Source organism: Ammodytes marinus, assembly GCF_949987685.1.
Source record: "Ammodytes marinus genome assembly, chromosome: 24".
Taxonomy (NCBI): domain Eukaryota; kingdom Metazoa; phylum Chordata; class Actinopteri; order Uranoscopiformes; family Ammodytidae; genus Ammodytes; species Ammodytes marinus.
Window position 1 is genome coordinate 9,757,516 of NC_137228.1, and position 22,496 is coordinate 9,780,011.

General features: G+C 42.2%; 1 protein-coding gene across 5 annotated transcripts in view; it reads right to left on the reverse strand.

The window, feature by feature from the left end:
- Positions 1-278: 278 nt before the first annotated feature.
- Positions 279-22,496, reverse strand: part of LOC307269975 (histone deacetylase 4-like) — a gene marked incomplete at its 5' end in the record, with an annotated part of 49,166 nt that continues 26,948 nt past the window's right edge. For all 5 annotated transcript variants that reach the window (XM_080053082.1, XM_080053083.1, XM_080053081.1 and 2 more), the window contains 21 exons: positions 279-3,571; positions 3,813-3,957; positions 4,117-4,201; positions 4,438-4,571; positions 4,733-4,851; positions 5,113-5,210; positions 5,561-5,680; positions 5,795-5,882; positions 6,175-6,230; positions 6,944-7,051; positions 7,320-7,366; positions 7,456-7,558; positions 7,655-7,788; positions 8,280-8,475; positions 8,894-9,100; positions 11,705-11,928; positions 13,854-14,013; positions 14,117-14,251; positions 14,966-15,075; positions 15,176-15,304; positions 21,851-21,969. In XM_080053082.1, coding sequence (XP_079909208.1) covers positions 3,532-3,571; positions 3,813-3,957; positions 4,117-4,201; positions 4,438-4,571; positions 4,733-4,851; positions 5,113-5,210; positions 5,561-5,680; positions 5,795-5,882; positions 6,175-6,230; positions 6,944-7,051; positions 7,320-7,366; positions 7,456-7,558; positions 7,655-7,788; positions 8,280-8,475; positions 8,894-9,100; positions 11,705-11,928; positions 13,854-14,013; positions 14,117-14,251; positions 14,966-15,075; positions 15,176-15,304; positions 21,851-21,969 — 2,557 coding nt within the window. In that variant the 3' untranslated portion in view covers positions 279-3,531. The remainder of the gene's footprint in view (positions 3,572-3,812; positions 3,958-4,116; positions 4,202-4,437; positions 4,572-4,732; positions 4,852-5,112; positions 5,211-5,560; positions 5,681-5,794; positions 5,883-6,174; positions 6,231-6,943; positions 7,052-7,319; positions 7,367-7,455; positions 7,559-7,654; positions 7,789-8,279; positions 8,476-8,893; positions 9,101-11,704; positions 11,929-13,853; positions 14,014-14,116; positions 14,252-14,965; positions 15,076-15,175; positions 15,305-21,850; positions 21,970-22,496) is intronic.

Genomic DNA, 22,496 nt, shown 5'->3' on the forward strand with positions numbered 1-22,496 from the left:
TGCTAACATGGACTTTGTGTGTTGGTTTGAATGAAGAGATAAAAGCAGAACCTCTAAATGAAATGTCTTTGCATCAGCAGTTATAGATCATCTGAAATTCTGCCATCCCGTCAGGGATAAGGAGGAGATAATGCACTTCACAAGTGATAAGAAAATCCCTGGTGAATTGATTTTGTTTAGACTGCTTGTTGTAACCAAACCTTTGGAGCTTTTATTTCCATACTCCGTACATTCCATATATAAAAAGAAAAGGCACAAACACAAGTATTTTTCAGAAATATATTTTATTGATGATGTCAGAGATGAAATGTCCAAAGCGTAGGCCCCAAAGAAAGAAAGATAACAGTTTTCATCAATAGAGACAAACAACAAACAAAAAATAACGTGTTTCTTTTCTTTAAATCCATTTACATGTAAACCGAGAATTGCTCTTGAGCCACAGTGGTTATATATTCTGTATATAGAGAGAGAACTGGCCAAGTTGGGTGTGACAGTCAAACAAGGATGCCCTTTTTTCCAAAATCCTTCTCTAAAAAGATATCCGCCTCGCCCGCTATAATAATAAAAAAACTTTGAAAGAGAGGAACATTCTTTGGGAATTTTTCAGATCTTTACGGTATGAATGTAGCAAGAGTTTTGGCAGAGCATGTTTCTCTTTAGCACAGTCCGTACATGTTGTAAGTGCTGAATGGAGTTCAAAAGAAACCACTTGTTGGAAAACGATATTCAATAAGAACAATATCAAATGTGTCTCTGCGGAGCCTGGTGCCTCTTGGGAGTCGCAGTGGGAGGTGTTTTTTTTCTTATTTTTTTTCCTTTCAAAGTCCTCCAGTGTTCTTCTTCTGTTGTGCAAATACATTTTTGTTACATAGACAAGCAGGCATGCTGACTCACAAACCATGCAAAGAGTTAAAGTTGGCGCGAGCAGACGTCGAAAAAAAGAAAAGAGTAGTATTTGAATTTATTAAAAAAAATATACATATTAAAATAAGAAAAAAAGCCAAATTTAACGAGTAACGAGTAACGAGTGGAATGTTTTGTCAGACATGAAAAATATCAACTTAAGCTCAAGTTTTACAAGTTTATAAAATGATATCAACTTAAAATGAACATGATAGACGTCTCAAATCACAAAGCAGCTGCAATGTGAGAGGAGGGGGGGGTCATTTCAGTGTAATTTGATTTTCTTCAAGTGTCCGATCAATTAAAGTTAAGCAAGAAAAGAATAGAAGGAGACGCAGATGTCATAAACAGCCTGACATAATAGTGCAACACGTGCTCGGATATCCAAAAACGAGTTAAAATATCACTTTTCCCCATTATTTTTTCTCCAAATTTAAACTCAACAAGCTACAACAAACGGCCACTCGACCTATTTTGTGGTTGTGATCTACGGTCGGAAAATAGCTAAGTGCGTTGGGAAAATTGTATCAAACAGTAAGCATAGTGATTTTTTTTACTCATTGTAGTGCTGTTTGACGATTTCACTCCTAAAGGAATAAAAGGGGCGACGTGTAGACAGAAGTGCAGTCGATGAAGACATAAATATGTTGCTCGGTTTTTTTTAAGCCCATGGAAGAACATCATACACCGTACTGTTTGTCGCACACAATATCATAGCTGTCATTAGTTTAGAGTACATTTATAAATTCTCCATATACAAATCTCCTATAAACAGCACAAGTTATAAATACACAGTTGATGAAAATGTCGGGGAGGGCCGAGAGAGCCGTGGAAAAAAAAGAGGGAGAGAGAAAGAAAGAAGGGAATGAAGGAAGGAAGAAAGAAAAAGTTGCTCCTTATTCTTGATAAATACAAGAAAGAAAGTTTTTGATCAACAAAGTTTGACAATAGTACTAAGTGTGTGAATGGCAGCCCTATAACTAACCAGAAAAACACAGAACAAAATCTGGATGAAAAAACAAAAGTTAAAAAAATAATCTCATACAATAAAAAATAAAAAGTCAACAGGCTTACCCAAACAGTTTTTTTTTTTTTTTTTTTTTCTGATATTGTAAAATGACAACTGGATGTGGAAATCAACTATTTAGACACAAACTGGCAATATTCCAACTACTGGCTCTCAAAATATATTCAAATTCAATATACATGGGTGCCCAACGGCAATAAAAGTATGAGAGGGCCGATCGGCACACATACAGAAAACGCCTGCTTGGTCTGTAAAGGATTAAATCAGTAAACATTGAACTGGGCGTATTGGGAGCCTTATCTAAAAGGGCCAACACGGGAAATGTTTGTCGACTTGCCAGCTAAGTGGAGTGAAAAGTACTACTGTAAATGCAAACTCATGCTTTGGCTTTTCTTGCTTGGCTTTCTCTTTTGGATAACATTCAAAAAAAATCCTGCAAATACGTTCTGGTCTCTCTGCTCGAATGCATGCTTTATGTGTGTAGAAAAGCAACGACTTCAGTTAAAGGGAAGCTACATCAAAGGCTAAACCTTTTTTTCTTGAGAGTTTTCCATCTAATATCCTTCTTTGAAGGTCTCCGTGTTTGCACCATTTTTTTTCTACTGAAGCTGGCGACTACCTTAACAAAGCGTTTTCTTTCTTTCTTTACTTTTTTGTATTGTACAAAAAAATAGATCCATCCAAAAGTAAAGTAGCTCTAAAAGAGAGGCTGTGAGAGACATAAACGTTGTCCTCGTCACATTACCAAGTAAACATGCTGAAAGATTGTTTGCTTTATTTTTGCGTTGTTTCTCCTCCTGGAAAACTCTTCAGTCTTCCCTGTTTCCTCGCGGCGAGAAACATGGTTTTGACTTAAGGCAATCTTTTCCTGAACAATCCTGAAATCCAGCCGAACCCTCACCAAGGCACTCCTTCTCACTCGTCAAACTTTCCAGCGACAGGCATGACAGCGACAGTCTCGTCGTCAGCGCTTCGTTTAAAAAGCCGGCTCAAGCTTCGGCTGGCCAAAGTCCACAGTGAACGCATCATGTAAAATATTATCTCAGTTGCTGCGATGCCCTTGTTTCTGAGGGAAAAATAGTCGAGAAAAGATTAAAGAAACTCCCGAGCTGCTGCTGTGACAGCGGGGGAATGTCTGCTGTCCCTGGTGTCCATACCGTGTGTGGTCAGAAGGCAGCTGTGTAAAGCACCGTATGATCCTGCAGCGTCATTGCACCTTTCTACGGCGAGATCTCGCCCCAACTCCAAACACACTCCACTGCTGCCTAGGTCACTTGGTTAGCCTCTAACGGGGCTAACGCCGGGGTGCGAAGACTGACAGAAAAAAGGAGTCTCTGAGCGAGCGTCGCCGTGAGCAACACCGTTATGTTTTAAATTGTTTTTCCCCTAATTCAGTCCTCCGTCTCCTGATTGGCTCCCTGCTCCGAGGCTGAGCCCACCCCCTCTCCCCTCGTTCTTTTTTATTGGGCCGAGGGGCCGCCAATCAAGGTGACTGACATTGGTGAGTGGGGTTAGGGGTGCGACTAAATGAAGTGATCAGTCGAGACTCTTCTTCCGGAGAGGTCAATGGTGACAGTGTGACACCCGGGTCTCACCCTCCGTTACAGTGGTTCCTCCTCCTCCATTGGTTCCTCCTCCGGCCTGGGGGACACAAAGACACGTCGCACAGATGAATCCTGCAGCTGTATCTGTGTGTAACCTGCTGACCTGATTGGTGATTGTTCAGATATCTCACGTCTTCGTTATAAAGCATGCCTAATGGATGATTGCCACAAACTTGATTTTAATCATACCTGGACTATACAGACGGTAGTGTCAGCTGAATCATGAAGGAACAGTTGAGTAGGAGCCTTTAAATATACAAGTGCTAACTATCATTTACCTCTGATCCATGGCGTTGGTGTTAGCCACAGAGAGAGAGGCCATGGCGCTGACGGCCTCGGCCTCCTCTGAGTCGCCTCGTTTGGCCTCCAGCAGAGAGAGTCCCAGCCGCGGTGAGAAGCGCTGCACCGAGCACCAGTACTTACCTGATGCAAGAGAAAGAAAAGCAGAGGTAAGTCTACAGATAATATCTTATTAAAGCTTTGGCATTTAGTATCAACATGTCTCCTGACATGGAGGAAAATAGTTTTGTTTGACAGTAAGAAAAATGCACAACGCTTTAGTTTTACAGAAGGCTGACTCACTGTGAGTCTCTATGACTTTCTCCAGAGAGCGAACAGCATTGGGGTTGGGCCTCTGCTCCAGCACGGCCTTGGGCAGTGGGTCCAGCTGCACGGGGAGACAACACACACAAATAAAATGTAAACGCACGTACGACATGGGGGCTGTGTTCACAAAACATGCCTTCCACAAGGGGGTCAAACCGTTCACACAATAAACAGAGATAACATAAACCTTGAGAATAGGAAAAGGCATCTTCAAGAATATAAACAGAATATTAACAATAAAATAATCCAAGATAAAAATATGTGCTGTTGTGTATTCAGACACAGTGGCCTCCTTACCTCCTGGCCTAGCAGGGCGGCCACACAGGCCTCCGAGGCGTCGCAGATGGCGGTGAGGTCGTGACCCCCCTCCAGAGCCAGCACCACGCGGCCTCCGGCTAGGGTCATCAACTGCCTGGTCAGATAGCCAAAACCTGAGCAAAGGTCACAGAAAGAACATGAAATTAATTTGAAATTTTTGTCACAATTTTATCTGGAGCCAGACGACTGTGCACTTGTTTGGTTTTGGTTTTGTTTTGTGGTCCAATGCTGAGGTGCACGATAAGACAAATACTTCAGTTAATCTCCCACTCACATTTGGAGGTCAGATTGTAGCCACCCAGTGGAGGAGGGTGTCCCTCTACAGCGTCGAAGCCAGAGGAGACCAGCACGATCTGTGGAGCAAACTCCTGGGCTATGGGCATCACCACCGACCTGAGAGAGGGAAGGTGGAGTATACATATTTTTCAGAATAAAAGACAATAACCTTTTAACACTTGGACATTCAATGTATTTAGCTGGTTTTGCAGGTTTTCCACACTTGCATGATGTTATTAAAAACCCATGTTAACCTCAAACACATTGGGAGTATAATACAGGCTACAGCTCTAAGGACAAACTCTCAGGCTCTACTTTGTCATCTGCAGTGGCTTTTGGTTTTGTCTGAGTGTGATCTGGTGATATTGTATGTGGTACCTGAAGGCAGCCAGGTACTCTACATCCCCCATGGGTGGATCCAGACCTCCGGTGAAGGCGACATTGACGTTGAATCCGACTCCAGGCCCGCTGCCCACCTGCAAAGAGAAGCACATGCGTGACTCATACATCTATACCAAAAAAAAACACACCAAATCTGCTTGTTTGCTGTTTCGTTTCCCCTTATTTACAGCTGTTATAAATGTCTGTCGCAATTCCCTTAAGCTCACAGTGGCCAACCAACCTTTCAAAACTCTAAAACATTCAATTAAGTAGCTCATAAGAGAGATAAAAGCTGCACACGTTTAGTAATGTGTGGTCATTTTTGTGAATATTTGTTCTCAATTTTGGTCATGTGAGTGGATTGAAGTACACACTTCCCAATTGTCCAGTACATTTTAAACACACATCAGTATTTTGCTCAGTTTACAAGGTTACCGTCACTCACCTCGTCAGGCGCTCCACTTCCTGGGAAGAAGTTGCCATCGTCATAGCGATGGATGGACAGGTAGAGGACGTTTGGGTCGTCGTAAAATGCTTGCTGGGTGCCGTTGCCGTGATGAACGTCCTAAGGGGTTAGACAGCAGACACATGATACAATCACAACTTTGGCGAGCCTTTAAAAAAAAGAAAATCGAACTCTACATCACACGATAGAGACGCGGGTGCTCAAGAGACTGACCCAGTCCACGATGAGGATCTTGTTGACGTTGAGTCTCTGCTGTAACAGTTTGGCTGCAATGGCCACGGAGTTGAAGTAGCAGAAACCCCTGAAACACAAAGCAATTGGAGGGAGGGCTGAGTGTTGTGAAATAACTGTGCCAAAGCACTTTCCTGCTCCATTTTCATGTTTTCATAGTGCGTTTCAAACACACTGTGAGGAGGATATGCAAAATAAATAGCTCAGTTCTGAAAGAGCTGGCAGAATAAAAGGCTTGTGGTACTTAATGTGCAAATAAACCCAATAGTTTATGTGATTTCTAGTCCAGACGAGCCCGCTGGTATTTGTATATGCACAGATTAAGTGGCTCCAGCTGAGTGTGGCGACGGCTGTGGCCTTACATGGGAGTGCTTTCCTCAGCGTGGTGTCCAGGAGGGCGGACCACAGCAAAACCATTCTGCAGACAGACAGACAGATAGGAGCGACTGTTAGCGGCAATGATCGCCACTGAAGTGTTTACGAATCAGTGGTGAACCACCGCTAAGAACCCTGTCATTTAGTGCGATACACACTCAAAACACAGAGAGCAGCGGGCAGCTCTAATGTTTAGAAAGGCAGCTTCTGAATGGGAAACAATCAAGATAAAGGTAAAGCACCTTTACCTTAAGTACTAAGAATTAAACTGCAGCTACAACAATAAGTGGTACCATCAGTAATAGATTAGGGTTCCAAACTCAGCTTACACAACATTTTTATGAGCTTGCAAAAAAGCATTTTTGGGGAGAGACAGAGATGTTGATATCCATCGCTTGAGTGACTTTTCAACAAAAAAATGCCTAATGAATGAAAACGTTACCTCATTTATTAACATTCATACACCGCAGTCTGCAGTGTATGACAAAAGCCTAATTCTTTAAGACAACAAATTATGCTGGAATCATTTGAAATGGCCTACTTTTGAACAAATGTGTTTCCAAATGTTGCCTTTGAGATGATAACGAAGCGTACATGTCTTCTTGTTGATGTGGGAAAGAAAGAAAGAAAGAAAGAAAGAAAGAAAGAAAGAAAGAAAGAAAGAAAGAAAGAAAGAAAGAAAGAAAGAAAGAAAGAAAGAAAGAAAGAAAGAAAGAAAGAAAGAAAGACTAGCTGGACGAGCGTGTCAGCGGGTACCTTCAACTCCCCGGTGGCTACTTTGAAAACGAGCTCCACCACCGAGCCGACGGCCAGACGAGCCGCGCTGGAGGAGTGCACCTCGTTCCAAATGGTGTCACTGTCAACCTGAAAGCACAGGACACACCTGAATCAAAGCTAAATCCACTACATTTAACCAGCCAAACTGCTCAAAGACACTGGTTTCAAAAAAGCACTTTAAGCACTTTGAACCATCTCTATGTTTGAAAGGTGCCTTGTCTCTCCATAAAATGACAATGACTTTTGCGTAGTTTTTTTTATATTATTGGATTATTATTAGATAGATTGCATCATTTAGACACCACACTGCTGTCATGCTGCTTTAAAACACTCCATGAATGTGAGGGTTACTTACCCCTACACCTCCACACGGTAGCCGTACGAACATGGGAGTGATTGAACCTGGTGATCAGGAAATATTAAATCAAGGATTTGATATTGGTGGTTGAGTCATTTTAATTATGTGTGTTATTGTGTATATTTTCGCTCACAATCAAGCTTCTGACGGAGAGGGTTGGTTCCATACAGCAGGACGTGGGCTTCAGAGTGAACCGTCTGCAGCTCTTCCAGAGTGGCCTTCCTCCCACGGATACACTACACACAGAGGGATACAACTCTCATATGCAGTTTACAACTTTGTGTGCAGTCCGCTGTGGGAGTCTTTTGTCTTTTCCTATTATTCTAACTTACCTCACACTGAGCTCTGAGTCCAGTCTCCTGCAGTCGAGACCAAATGCTCTGGATGCGCCCGGCGTGCTCCGGGTGACTGTTGGTGTTCCCACACATACACTGGTGCTTCTGCATTAGAGAGTCGTACACCAGGCCTGAGGACAACGCACACAGAAAACACACACTTAGTCAAATGAAAATACTATTTCTAAAGTCAATCAGGGCACAAATCTTAGCTACTCACATTGTGTTCAGACACATCTACAGCTGCATATTCTCGTTCTTATGCAACTGTTTTTCTAACATTTTCTAAGCAGTTATTGGAGTGGGAGTAAAGTAGGCCAAATTGTTATAAAAATATCTTCAACTATTCTTCAGGGCGATGTGTGAGTTTATCGCGGGAAGCTTTATGCTGTCTTCATAAACCATTTCTTCACAGCTTCCTTTATCATATTTGTCTTCTTTGGCCAATTCATCTGCTTTTTGGATGGCTGTTTTTGCCTTTCAGTCCCCGTTGCACTCGGAAGGGAGGGAGTGAAATTCAAAGCCAAAAAAATGAATGAATGCTAGAGGCAGACCAAAGGCAGGCTCAATACTTCTTGCAGCCTGACAGAGGTTTAGGACAAAGACAGACGGCAGTGCTGACCTGTGGTGAAGCGAGGTTTGATGGGAGGGTCGTTTGCCGGGACACTGATGGGGAAGGAGGAGGCTGAGGCCGGAGACGACTGGGCCCTGGACAGGGGACGGTGTCCTGGGAAGGAGATGGACAAGCCGGCAGCCTCCATGGAAGCCTGATAGTTCCTCAGCTGATGAATCCGCTGCTGCTCCAACAACAATGCCTGCTGCTCACATACACACAAACACAGAAAACTGAGAATAAACTAAATGAAATCCTGCAGTTGTCATGTTGAGATGTTTTCGGAACATTGAAATTCATTAGGGGAAGAAAATGTAATTCATTAATAAATGTTTTACTTTAGTTAATTTTCTTAAAATGTAATGTCATTTGTGAATTGAATTGAAGAAAATTATCTTCAATACTTGTCATGCTGCAAGTACAACGTATGGCCTAAAGATGGCAGCCAAAACACATTTAGAAGTGATTTCATAATAGTTCCAGAGATGGCATAAGACAAAGAGCAACATTTTCACAACCCAAAAAAATACAATCCTATATGTAGTTTAAAGGTTTATTAGGTGTTCTCTTAGACAGCTTAATACAAGGGGCACAGCACACGCCTCCCTTTCCTTCTGCCCTACCTGTCTGAAGAGCAGCTCCTGTTCGACCAGCCTCTCCCTGTGCTGCTGCAGGCCCTCCTCCTGCATGTCTTGTGGGTCTGGGGGCTCCTGCTTGATGGTGACCCCCGGTGGCAGAGAGTCCTGATGCTCCCTCAGCTCCTCCTCTGTCTCCTCTGGGTGGCTCTGGTGCTGACGGCCCACGGGGGATTCGCCCGGCTTGGCTATCATCTGTGGGAAACACATTGTAGGAAAGAAGGGAGAGCCACGATGTCACATTTACTTTAAACAATAAAGCAACAGGATGTGACAATTCCCCCCAACAACTTGTGAAGCGGTCAAATGGGAGCACCCTCTCCTCCTCATGAGCATTCTTCTTTCAACTAGCTTGATTTGGATTACTCCAAAAGATTGTTGTCTGGCTCATTTTAAACCTATCCGCTCTAATTGAACGTGAGCGGCAGTTCTGCCTCCTTTACTGTGAGGCAAAATGCGTCTCGTCGAACAGAGACATTCCACACTCCCTGTTGTGCTGCTTTTCATCGAGTATTTCTGGGGCCTGCTGTTAGCCGAGCAGTGATTCAGCCGTCTATTCATTAACTGTCAATGACACAAACCATTCAAAGGTGCGTTTGAAAGCTGTTGAACACACGCGCAGGAAGCCTTAAGCTACAAGTGTTTGAGTTTCCCAGAGCTTTGAAAGCTTCAAGGTGGCCTGGTGCAGAGTATGACACAGCATTAACGTTTACCAGCTCTTTAATAGGATTTAAATGTGCACAAATATTACATGTTACAGTTCAAGCCAGGGAACATAAGAGTGATCCCAATTAATTTCATGCTTGATTCGTATTTAAAAGGGAGAGTTCATCAAAGTTGTTTTTGTCACTGCAGAACTCTCTGTCACCCACCCACCGATAAATAATCTGGCAAAACACAACTTCACCTTTTATTTCCTTTACTTCCGTTTTTGTGCAAGTTAAAAAGGCTACATATAGATACCATCTTACTTAGTGACATTTAAAGGTGCTGATGGCACATTTTTGTAACTTCCTGACAGAGCCAGTTTTCTGCTCCCAGCTGTTCCCCGTGCTAAACTAAGCTAGAGAAAACCTTGGATTACGATAGGTATTCAATATCAGCAAATAGTTTTTCTATCAGTTTCTTTAGAAAAACGGCAAATCAAATATACTTTTATAATTTTGACTGTGTATTGGACTGCAGATTCTTAAAAAAAAAAGTATGTGTATGTATGTGTGTGTATATATATATATATATATATATATATATATATGTATGTGTGTGTGTATGTATATATATATATACATATATAGCTATATATATATAAAAAATAATGTTTTTTGTTTGTTTTATTTTTATTTTGTAACAGTAATCTGTGTATCTGAATCCGAATTTGATGAAAATGGGGGCGGGACCTGATAAGCCTTTGGCTTCTTCCGTCTCCCTTCGGACAACACAAAGTATGATGTATGAATATTTGCAAGAGAAAATTGTGTATTGTGTGGAATTGTCCGAAAGAATAATAATAAATAAATAAATAAATAATTGGCTGGAGCCAGACCTGCTTTTAAATGAGCTTCTTTTGAAATGCTGTCAACCTAACTAGCTAGCTAAAATGATGCCACTAATCTCACAATAAAATCCACAATACAATATCAAATCACTCTCTCGTATTCTGATTATTCCAACAGAATAGAATAAGGTTTGAAATGCCAGGAGCTTATAAAGAGAAAAGCTACAAGCAACTGGAGAGCTCTCAAGCATGTGGAGAGAGCGGAGCATGCGGGAGGGGGGGGGCGCGTAGGAGGAGGAGAGGAAATCCCTTGTTTCATCCGCCCACCTCTCCTCCAGCAAGTTACACTCCTTGAATAGGTAGCGCCGTCCACAGCATCACTTCCTACACTGACCATATAAGGCGCAGGCTTCCACTCTGTTGCCATGACAGCGCACACAAGTTACCTCGCAGTCCGTGGCAACTGCCTCAGCCACGCAGTCACAGAGACGTGCATGCAAACATTCACAAACACAAACACACGCGCACACACACACACACACACACACACACACAGACACATACACACACACACACACACACACACACACACACACACACACAGGCACAAGCACACACACTGCTTTCCATGTTAACCCATACCTGCCTCTACCTACTCGCAAAAACTAATTACTACAGAGAGAGAGACAGGCAGAGATAAAGAAAACAGCGAAATAAATCAAGGACATCACAGATGTCCACAGCTAACACATTATTGGCTGTGTTACTGGCTGCCACCTACACAAACAAATACACTACAGCTCCTGCCTTGGCCCACGCTGGTTTATAGCCCTCATTAGTTATCAGCTTATTTGAATGTGATGTCAGATCTGTCCATCACTTGCCTTCATGTGTACACTAAGCAAACTGTTATATATCAGTGTTATATAATAATTATAATGACGATATTCACAGGAAACATGGGAGTATAAAAAGAGAGTAGATTCCACACACTCTTACAATGCTGATGGCTGCGTTTCTGACCTTCCATGTATGCCTTTTGCACTAGAAAATACCAATCTGATGCTATATATTGCACATATTGTGTTTTGCATTGACCATAAGGCCTTTATACTGTTTATTAAATTAATTATGTACATTTTTCTAGTGTCATTTATGCTCTCTGTGTTTGTTTGGAGTGTACTGTAAACAGTATTTTGTTTCCCTCCATGTCTATTACATATCGTGGCACCCTTCCTTAAATCCTTGAATTTTCTCAGCCAAAGCTTTGTTGGTTTGGGTCGTGCGTCTCCCCAGCCCCTCACCTTGTTGAGGTGGAGCTGCTGCTGCTGGAACTGCTGCTTGTGCTTCTCCAGGAACTGCTGGTGCTGCTGCTGCACCACCAGCTGCTGCAGGGCCAGAGCCTGGGCGTGGGCCTGCGCCGCGCTGCCCTGGGGCAGAGGGGCAGACTGGGTCCGCCCCAGAGGCCGGTGCTGACGCTGCAGCTTAGCCATGGATGCCACTGGAGACATGGACAGGCCGCTCACACCTGGGACACACACACAAGACATGGGGGGAGGTTTGGGAAGGGGTTCAAGGTTCAAGGATTCATGGATTTTATTGTCATTGTAATACACAGCAAAATACAGTTTGGCACTCTCTAGCAGCAGTTGTGTTTATAGGTTTAAATGATACAAAACACAAAAAGACACAATAAGACAATGACAAATAAAACGATGACACAAAGACAAAGACAAAATTACAAAAATAAGGTGGAACAGCAAAAAACAGAGTGGAAACCGAAAGCCCAAAAGGAGATTTTTTTCTTCATAAGTTGTCTGGCAGAGAGGGCCTCACACAAGAACAGAGGATGCATTGTTTTTTCAGTCTAACATCGGCTGTGCACTTGAAGTTGTATGTTCGGGGTTGAGCCACAAAGGGGTTCATTTTCTGCACTTCCTCTGTACTATAAAGTGACAGTACTGTTTAAACATGATGCATCCTTCTCCCAGTGAAACACAGGTCTCCTAGGACATTATACACTTCCAGTAGCCTACCTTTTCAAGCTAGTAAACGAAATGTGTCTTTTGCAGTCGCCTTGTTTCCCAGATTGAAAACTAAAAGCAAAGACGAATGACTTTTTGAATGAATGCTGTGGTGGAGCAGTCAAGGACAGGTTTATATCGTTCTGATGCAGAAGGAGTCTTGTCACACCACAATGACCTTTTATTGTAAGCTGAGGCTTTCGAGCTGAATGCTACAATACAACATGATTTCCTATTCCACTGTTATTGTGTGTTGGACCTAAGATTAGTCAGCAGATGTATTTCTGAACCTAATAAATAAAATACCATCTGTGCTGCCACACTGCAATTCTTCCATAAAAGCAAGCAGCTTAGTCTATTTACAGTGTATCATCCGGGTGAGGAAAGAAAGAAAAACTGTCTCCATCCAGTCTGGGAAATTATCTGAGAAGCTTGATTACTGGCAAATATCAGAGAAAGGGACTTGACTACCAAAGCGTTTTTTAAATTGTTGCTGAAAAAAGCTCATTGATGCGTAGTTACCACATGTCACAGTGGAGCGGGGTGTCAAACGGAAGCGGTATCTGATATGAAATGACAAAGTACGTGGATAAAGAGAGGATTTTTTTTAATGGCTAGATAACAAGGCTTCCTTTCATCTGAGCTGAAAAATGAATGACTGCGTCTGCTACTGGCTTGTGTGTGGGCGTGCATGTGTCCTTGTCACTCGGTACGTTGTTGTTGTTTTTGTGCGCTGTTACACACATACGTGCGTCATTGCCCATTCACTGCTTAATGCGCCGCTGAAATTAGCAGCAATACGGCAGTCAATGAGTGGGAAAAGGGCGCACAATGCAACCATGTCACACTCTCGTAACATACGCTGATATATGAAAGGAGCTCATTAGTTGGAGCAAATGAATGGACGTCTGTCAATGTGAGGGGGGCACACAGTGTACCACCGACACACCTCGCTCTGCGTGTGGAGATGGGGTTTCTTTTTGTGAGCGTCGCGGGAGCAAAACTAGATTGTTCTTTAACTTTCAGACTGAGCTGTTTTTGGTGATTTGAGTTTTTTCCTTTAAACTACACATCTGTCTGAAGGAATAACGATGAATAGCAATATTGCCTAACGCTTGAAGCTTATTCAAAACAGTCACAGTTACCATGAAATATCAAGGATTTGTTTTTCACAAGTTCAAAACACTTTTTCCTTACAAAGAAGCAATTAATTAGGCTAGACGGGCCACAATTAACTTGACTCAAAAATATATTTTTTTGGTTATACTTCATTTTGTCTGTTTTCGTTTTTTGTTGTACACCTAAAACCTTTTAAAATAAATATAGGGCCTACACACACACACAAGGAATCGATCACTCATTCCCATCCCTAGCTTTTATCTTTATCAATCACTTCTTGATTTAGTGAAACTTCTGTTACTACTCCTACCTGTCACCAGGGGGCTCTGTGCTGGGCTCTGCTCCATGAGCACCATGTGTTGGAGCAGTGGACTGTGAGTTCCCGCCTCGGCCAGGTAGGGGGTCAAGTGGAAGGGAGGGCTGAGGGAGAGAGCCGGCTGCAGACCTGCATCCTGCTGGGCCGAGGTCATCTGGAGAGGAGGCAGAAGGTGATGAATAAACGTTCAAACACAGGACCCTTTACAGATGAACAGATGCACATAGCACCTAGCTAGAAATGTCTTCCTTCCTTACATTGGAAGCAGCAGTGGCCGTTGCTGTGGCAGGCAGCCCCAGGGTGATGTTGGGTAAAGATGGTGAAGTGTAGAGGGACAGCTGGTTGAGGGAGCCCCGCTCAGCACCGCCGCACAGCCGCTGGGCCAGAGACGCCTGTGAAGCACATTTAAATGATTTATCTGTGTTTGCATCATGAGGAAAGAACAGCGGAAGGGGCAAAACAACACTGTGGCAGTAGATGTCCACACATGGCGGAAAGAGCTTAGTTTGCACCCCACCGGCGATATGAACCCACCATGGCCACAGGCCTCCTCCTCCACACTGCATGAGTGCCCCTAATGGCCACCACAAATAGCATCTTGCCAGCTCCTTGGCTCTCTTCCTCCTCTGCAGACCCATCATCTGAACATCCCTCACTCAGAGCCTTTGCACACGCCATAGGCTGCTGAGTTTGAAAGCTAACAACTGGCACCTGTAGGCCCGCACCCACACAAAGCAGCAACAATTCTCTCAGAGTAAAAATGTGTTTACAATTTCAGTTTATGTAGATTATATGCAAATGCTGCAGTGTACAATTTTGTTCCAATTAGGGTTCATCTCATACAAAGGCTTTTATAATGAAGCAGTCTATTGCTAATGCTTTGTGCCATGATACATTATCCTTTCATGCTTTAAAGTATTTATTGTTTCCCAACTATTCTACCTGTATTTATTTATATCTGCAGAGGAGAAATGAATCAGAATTGTTAAATAACAGCTCAATGAAAGCAAATTCATATTCATATAATGTTCTACACCTTAGGTGTTTAAGTGACAAGTTACTAGCTGTATATGTGTGTGCGTGCCGTGCACGCGTGTGTGTGTTACCTCTGTGTTGTTGGAGACTGACAAAGTGATGCCGTTCTCATTGGGGATGTTGTTGGAGCTGTTATTCGGGGAGCTTGGGCCTGAGCCGGGGGCACTGCTACACACGGAGTCTGAAACAAACACACACACAGACAAATCAAAATAAATACAAGCAGAGAATACAGCAAACCCTTTGAACACCAGACGGCTGTGGATTTGAGCGTCCCTCACCTGCCATGTCGAGTGAGCGTTTCTTGGCCGTGGTGATGGGGCTGTCTCGACGACGCAGCAGCGGACTGCTCCTCCGCTCGCTCACCTTCTGCTTCAGCCTGGAACGCAGCTTCAGGTTGGGCTCCGAGGCTGGAAGAGGGAACGGAGAGAGCCAGGGGATTGATTGATTGATTGATTGATTGATTGATTGATTGATTGATTGATTGATTGATTGATTGATTGATTGATTGATTGATTGGTGAACTAAATGCTCAACTGCAACAGTACATGGTGAGGACTGTGCAATCACATCATACACCAAAATGGAGATTCAGCTGAGAACAATACTTGTATATAAGTATATAGTGAAAGAGAGAACGCAGGATGCATCTTGATGAGGAAATGTATTTATATGTGACTATGTCAGATTAATAATGGAAATATGACAATGCTGAAGCAAAGTAAACATAAGTCAAGTATTGGTTTGAATCTAGTCCAGTTCGGGAAACTTGGGCTTTTCAGGTCTGCCGGCCGTAAATCGATTTGTCTAAGTCCCCCGTAAATCGGACCTGAGCAATGGCATTTATAAAAAATTCAATAAAAATTGCGTTTCATAAACATTTACATTTCCTCATGGGAGGTTTAAATGGGGCGACCGTGGCTCAGTTGGTAGAGCGGGTTGGCCAATGATCAAAGGGTTGGCGGTTCGATCCCCGCCCGGCCACCTGTGTCATGGTTGTTGTGTCCTTGGGCAAGACACTTCACCCACCTTGCCTCGTGTAGATGTGTATGATTGCTGTATGTTTGAGGTGGTGGTCGGAGGGGCCGTTGCCGCGGAATGGCAGCCACGCTTCCATCAGTCTGCCCCAGGGCAGCTGTTGCTACTATCGTAGTTTACCACCACTGACCGGTATGACTGTGTGTGAATGAATGGAACCTGGAACCCTCTAAAGCGCTTTGAGTCCTTAGGGAATAAAGCGCTATATAAATCCTATCCATTATTATTATTAAATTGATAAATCTAAATTACTTACAAGCTGCTATACAAGCTCAAGCATAAGAAGAGTTTCTTAAGCCAGCTAAGTACCTCGCTGGTTTATGTTTTATTTATTAATTTGATCGGAATTTCCAAAACGTTTATAAAAGAAAATTCAAATCAGTTTGTGCTTCGGTTAATTGAAAAAAAGTTCACAGAACAGGCTCATCATATTTTTTCAACATTTAACATGTTTTCCTTTAACACTAAACATATTCGACAAAGTTAAATGTGATCTCACCTAAAGAGTGTTAATTAGGAGCCACACCTGTATCTTATTATCTGTTGTACTTATAATGAGGTGTGTCACATGGTGCCATCTGGTAACTTTGTTTTTTTTTTCAACTCCTCGGTGCCAACACCCCTGTCAAGCCAGTGTGATGTTAACCTGCGTCAGCAGGGCTTTGGACAAATCAATCAAAAGGGTGGGAGAGTTCCTTAAGCAACAGTCTCACAGGCTTTGAGCTTAAACTTCTCTCCTCACTCTGATCCGTTTTGGAGCGTCTTCCACAGAGCGACTCTTATGAAATTCGGTAGACAAAATGTTACAAGCTCCAACTCAAGTACGGCACAATTCCTCACAATTGAAATGCTTTCTGAACAGGTCACATTCTGATCCATTTTCCCAACAACATTGTGGCTAAAGAGCAATTAGTTCCAATTCGGGATGTCTGACAGCCTAAGGGGCCTCTTGGTCTTTTGTGCACACTGTCACTAACTTGTGAATGGAGACAGGGAGAAGGGAACGGCATGTCACCTTGTCTCTGGCAATGGAGGCTAATGATCTGTTTACTCTGCCCTGCCAATCAGCAGCCGTGGATAATTTCACTATTCATTATCCAATTTTTAAAAGGAGAGTTGAATCCAAATGTGGTAACTAACCCTGATTAGAAAGTGACCTGATTAATATGCTTCTTAATTTCTAACATTCTAACACTGAAATGCTACTTTAACTTGAGGAATCTTCCATGTAAAAATAGCTTTCAAGGAAACTTTGATCAAAAATCAACTAGTTTCCATTCACAGTGTCAAGTAAAAATAAATGTGTGGAAAAGAGTGAAGTGTGAGCTCTGAAGTGTGAAGGTACGGCAGCTCAGAGTGGGAGGAAAAAGCTCAGTCCAGATGGAGTCAAACCAATTAATTTAAGTGGGAGTTTGTAGAGCCAATTTACTACAAGTCTGGCTTTCTGAGGTTCCCTGTCCCTGAATATGATTTTTAGATCTTTGCAAACAATGAAAATGAAAGTATTCTGCAAAAAAATTACACTAACTCAACAGTAAAAGAAATCCTGCTAAAAACTAACCAGCATTCAAACTTCAGATTCTTAACATGACTATTTCTGTGGTTACTGCTGTCTGCTTTAGTAAAATCAAAAATATATGCTTCAGGTTTGCATAATGCATCATCCTGACATCAAATGACTGTGTCCACTCTATACAGAGAACAAAAGTTGAAACTACGTCCATGAAGATAAGCCAAATGTTTACTTTGTTTGTCTCAACTTTTATAAAGAAAACAAAGAGAGTTTCTGAAAGTCATTCCTCGACCAGAGTCATTAAAAACAAATCTGAGTTTCTACAGAATCAGAAATACTTTATTGATCCCTGGGGGGAGGGGGGGGGGGACTCGCTTTGATACAGTAAGTCTAAAGAATATGTGCTTAATGCAACCAGGTATAACCAAACAATAAAAATCGAACAATATTATTAATATAGGAATAGAACATTAGACTACAATATTTACACAATGTAAGTACTGGAGTAAATGATATATGTAATATGTACACATATTGACGTCAGAAGTGTTATAAGTATAAATATAGCTTAAACAAGTACAATATTATAATATAATTATAATATAATTATAATATATATAAAATCTTAAGTGGTTGTAATATTTTAAAGCCCAAACATAGTTGCACCCTTTTCTATGGTCATCACCTAGTTATTGCAACACAAGTGAATAATAATAAAACAACATCTTAGAGAAATGCAACTGCTAAGATATAAGATGGTGCTTTGGGAACAAAATGTGGTATAAGTCACATTTAAGGAGGTAACGTGATTGTAATTGCGCCTGGATCGATCCTACGTCTCCAATTTGCTGAGTGTTGGGAATCAATGCGAATAATTATTTTCATTTTGGTAGATTAATGATGATTACATTAATATTGCAGCAGTTTATAATGAGAAATTATACCTGGTGCTACATAGCCTTGACATAGCTGAATCATAATAAATGAAAGGCCTTGGGATAGGCCTTGGGGAGGCATGAGCACATACAATAACACATGATATCTGTGCACAGATGGTGCATTGTCACCCTGTTAAAATGGGCCTCACAACAGAGGTGAAAGGCTGTGTATTCAGTGTGTGGCATGTTGCTTTGTATTAATGGGCGAGCTGTTCAGTCTGGTTTTCGACCGACTGAACGTACTGTACAGTGCTAGTCTGCAAGCCTGCCTATGTGCTATTGTGTCCATGTGAAGGATGTGCTGCCCCAGTTAGGCTACAAAAAAAACATTTGTTATCGGTGAAAAGACAGCATGCTTTTCTCTTCCACCATTAAAATTACACCCAAAAAGAGGTCCCAACCTTTCCCAGCCATCTACATCTTTCTGAGGCCTTCATGTACATGCTACAGACGGGGCATAGTGTAAGTTCATCTGATTCTGTCTCACACCCGTTTGACCGAGGCTCAGGCATTCAAGCACCTCTTGTCATGCAACTCTTTCTCCACCATACAATTAGATCATCACGGGTATCTTACTAATGGCATCATAGGGCATTGAAGTTATAATCCTTAATATTAAAATTAAATCAAACCCCATTTTTTAAATGCTATTTATTGTTGTTCAATGTATTTATAATACATATGTAATTACTATCTATGGAGTATTTTTCACTGTAAGTGGCCAACAGTTCAGCACTGAATTAAAATTGCCTATCTAAGCTCAGGGGATTTAAAGGAGACAATGCAGCACGTAATTCAGCGTCAACTGCTCTTGCTGTACGCTGCTTGACATCAAATCACAGTTGCAATTATTACTGACTTATTTCTTAATCAAAACACTTTTTTTGTTTTTTTGGATGCACGGTAAACGGATACAACAGCTGTTCTAACAAAGTAACTGCTCTACGAGTGTTACAATCAACCAGGAGTGAATTCTTTAGGATCAAAACTTGGAAACTCCAATATAAGCCATCTTTAGCTTAATCTATCATCATAGTTTTCTTATATCGCTTAGGATAAGAGTATTAAAGCTGCACTAAACTTTTCAAACGTAAACAACAAGATGGGAGATGCACAAAAGAGCGCTGTTGCTTCCTCGGACCGTTGCTGGGAGCCCTGGGTGCCAGTCCTGCCCCCTGGCCATAAAAGTGAGGCCAGGCGGCGATATAAAAGAGCCTCTAACCTCTCCGGAGCTGGCATTACCATAAGTAAACCCCGCAAAGCGCGTCAGCACTGTGGGCAAATATCAGGGTGGCATGGGTTCTCTCCTCTCTTGGCAACCGAGCACAATCCTTGGCCTTATAGAAAATCAAAGGACTGACACTCCGGGGACGATCATTTCCCTCCCTGCCATATTCCCGCCTTTTTTCCCTTTCTTTCTTTACGTTAAGCAAGTTTTTCGGGATTAGGGCATCATTGTGCCACTTGCTGGATTTAGTTGAAATCCTGCTTGCCAGCTTTCACAATCCCTACTTTCATTTTCTATTGCTGTGCTTTTAAGAGAAAAAACACAAATGCTTATCCTGACAAGTAAATACTGGGGTCTTGAGGTCCTTTAAATGGTCAGTGAAGCCACCAAAGGGTCCACTCTCTGTCCACTCTCTTCATCCGCTCTCCATCTTCTTGTGTTCCTTGTCTTCTCTTCATGTCTCCTTCCCTTCCCTTTCACTCTCCTATTTCTTCTCCTCTCTCAGGGAGGAATGCGGCTGTGTGGGCCAGTGTCAACTGCGGTCTGTGTCTGCAGTTGTAGCCAGAAGGCCGAAAGGCTCAGAGTCAACAGGGCTGGAGCGCTGGCTGAAGCCGCCTGCCGCCGCGCTAAGTGAATAATTGCACTGTAAGACGACCGCTGCTTCACGGCTACACCACCGCACACACCACTCACACTTCAGACACACACAAAACCGTACACATACACACATAGCCACACACACACACACACACACACACACACACACACACACACACACACACACACACACACACACACACCTGACAAAAACAAGCTGCAAACAGCTGGTTTCACTCTGCAAGGGCTTCTGTAGTTTCAGCAGGGAAGCCTATAGAAGACGTTAGATTGTAGCCCACAAGAAACCAAAAAATCCAGCGGCGCATTGGGCAGCGTTGTAGGACCTCTAATGACTTCTGACAAGCTTTGTCGCCCATGTAAAAGAAAACATGCTGTTGTATGCAGAGGTACAACCCCTACTTGAAGCAGCAGTGTGTCTGGGTTCAAGTGCACTTTGTTAATAACCTTCATTCATGTGTAGCACTTTTCATAAAACAAGATTACGAAGGCCTTTACAGATAAACAATATTAAGATAACAAGTAATTATAATAAGTAATTAAAAAGCCAATTTGAAAATCAATTCTTTGAGCCATGGGTTCTAAGACGGTGTTATTGCTGCTGCGTTTCATACAAGCTCAAGGTGGTCAATTATTTTCCTGGAATGTACTGTACAGGAAGTAATTATATGTTACATGGTTGGACAAAAACATGAATAAGTTGAAATTATAGAAATGTATCCACTCTTAGTTGCGCTTCTGAGCTGACAAATGAAATATTGCTTAAATGTTCTCAAACTCAAATACAACCCAAAGATCTATGGCTCAGATCAGTTCATTTTTTTAAGGACGTTTTTAAGAGGAAGCAAATCAGTTTGTTTTTCGTGCTAAAGGTTAAATCAGCAATTACCTTTAAAAAAAATATATATTAGACTTCCAAGATTTCACATTTCTAGGAAAGGTTATTAGTGAGTAGACAGACAAAAGTTCTGATGTGTTTTCTGTTGGTGTATTATCAGAATTTACAGTGAAAAGAAAAATATCAGTTGTTAATCACTTGGCCCAAGACTTTAATGCAAATTGAAAACAATAAAGCGGCCAGGAATGGAGCCCTGGGGAACCCCAAAAATAATTGTTGCAATGCCAGAGATGTTCATAGGTGACATGGCCTTCAAACTAATTAAAAGCAGCAAAAACAGCAAGCATCAGAGTGCTGCTCCATGTTACTGATGATCTAATACAACCTCTAACCAGTAAGAACCTGAGCGAATGTACACGGCGCTTTCTAAATTCCTGGCTCAAAGGGGACATTTTGACAAAGGACAAACAACCTAGAGGAAATGTAACTACTAAAAACAAATAAAACATCAGGTGCTAAAATGGTAAAAAACCTTTCCACTCTATTGAACTCTTGAACCACCTCAATACTCTCTTGAATACTCTCATGTGGGGATGCTTGGTGACCCTGACAGTCTAATGTGGACGAGATTAATGGTTGGTTTCCAATTCCATACAAATTACACAACTGCTACTGGACATGACATGTGCTAGTGTGTATGACCTCTCTGACTGGGAGCCTGCATATGGGCCTATAGACTGCACTACATTCAAAAAGCGTTTAAGTGTGTGTGTGATTTAGGCCTACCAGTCTTTCGCAGCGGGAAGTCATCTCGGGGGTTGTAGACACCCAGTACAGGATGGTTGTAGGTGGACAAACCAGTCTGTGGAGGCGAGCTCTGGTCCAGGGAGCTGTGCTGGGTTTTTCTATAGAACAAAAAACATAAAAGCACACACAGTGTTAAAAGTGCCGCCAAGATTGCAAAATCACGCTAAACAAGGCCAAACATTCATTTCCCAGTGGGACATGTGACTGAATGAGTATTAATCCCAACAAAGTAACTAACTTCGTGGCTGTCAAAGATCTGTATAATTAACGCATCATGCAAATCCCTTGGCAAGAACGCAGATATTCGCTGCCATCTGTTCACTACCTACAGAGTAAGGTAGCGTTTGTAGGCAAAGTTAAGCTGAGATGGCTTCGGACCAAATTTGTGTTCCCGACAGGCGGATGCACCAACGCATCTCATCCAAATTGGAAATTTACACAAGGCCAAAATAAAAAGAGAAAGTTTTTATCACTTTGAGCAGCCGAAAGTAAACGTTTGTGGGTGTTTTATTGGGTCACACATAAAGATTATGTAACATTATATATTTGTATTTGTATTTGAACTACAGTATATAGTTTAGTGCTTTTACTGTGCCAAAAAGAAACATAACTTGGCAAGGATGTC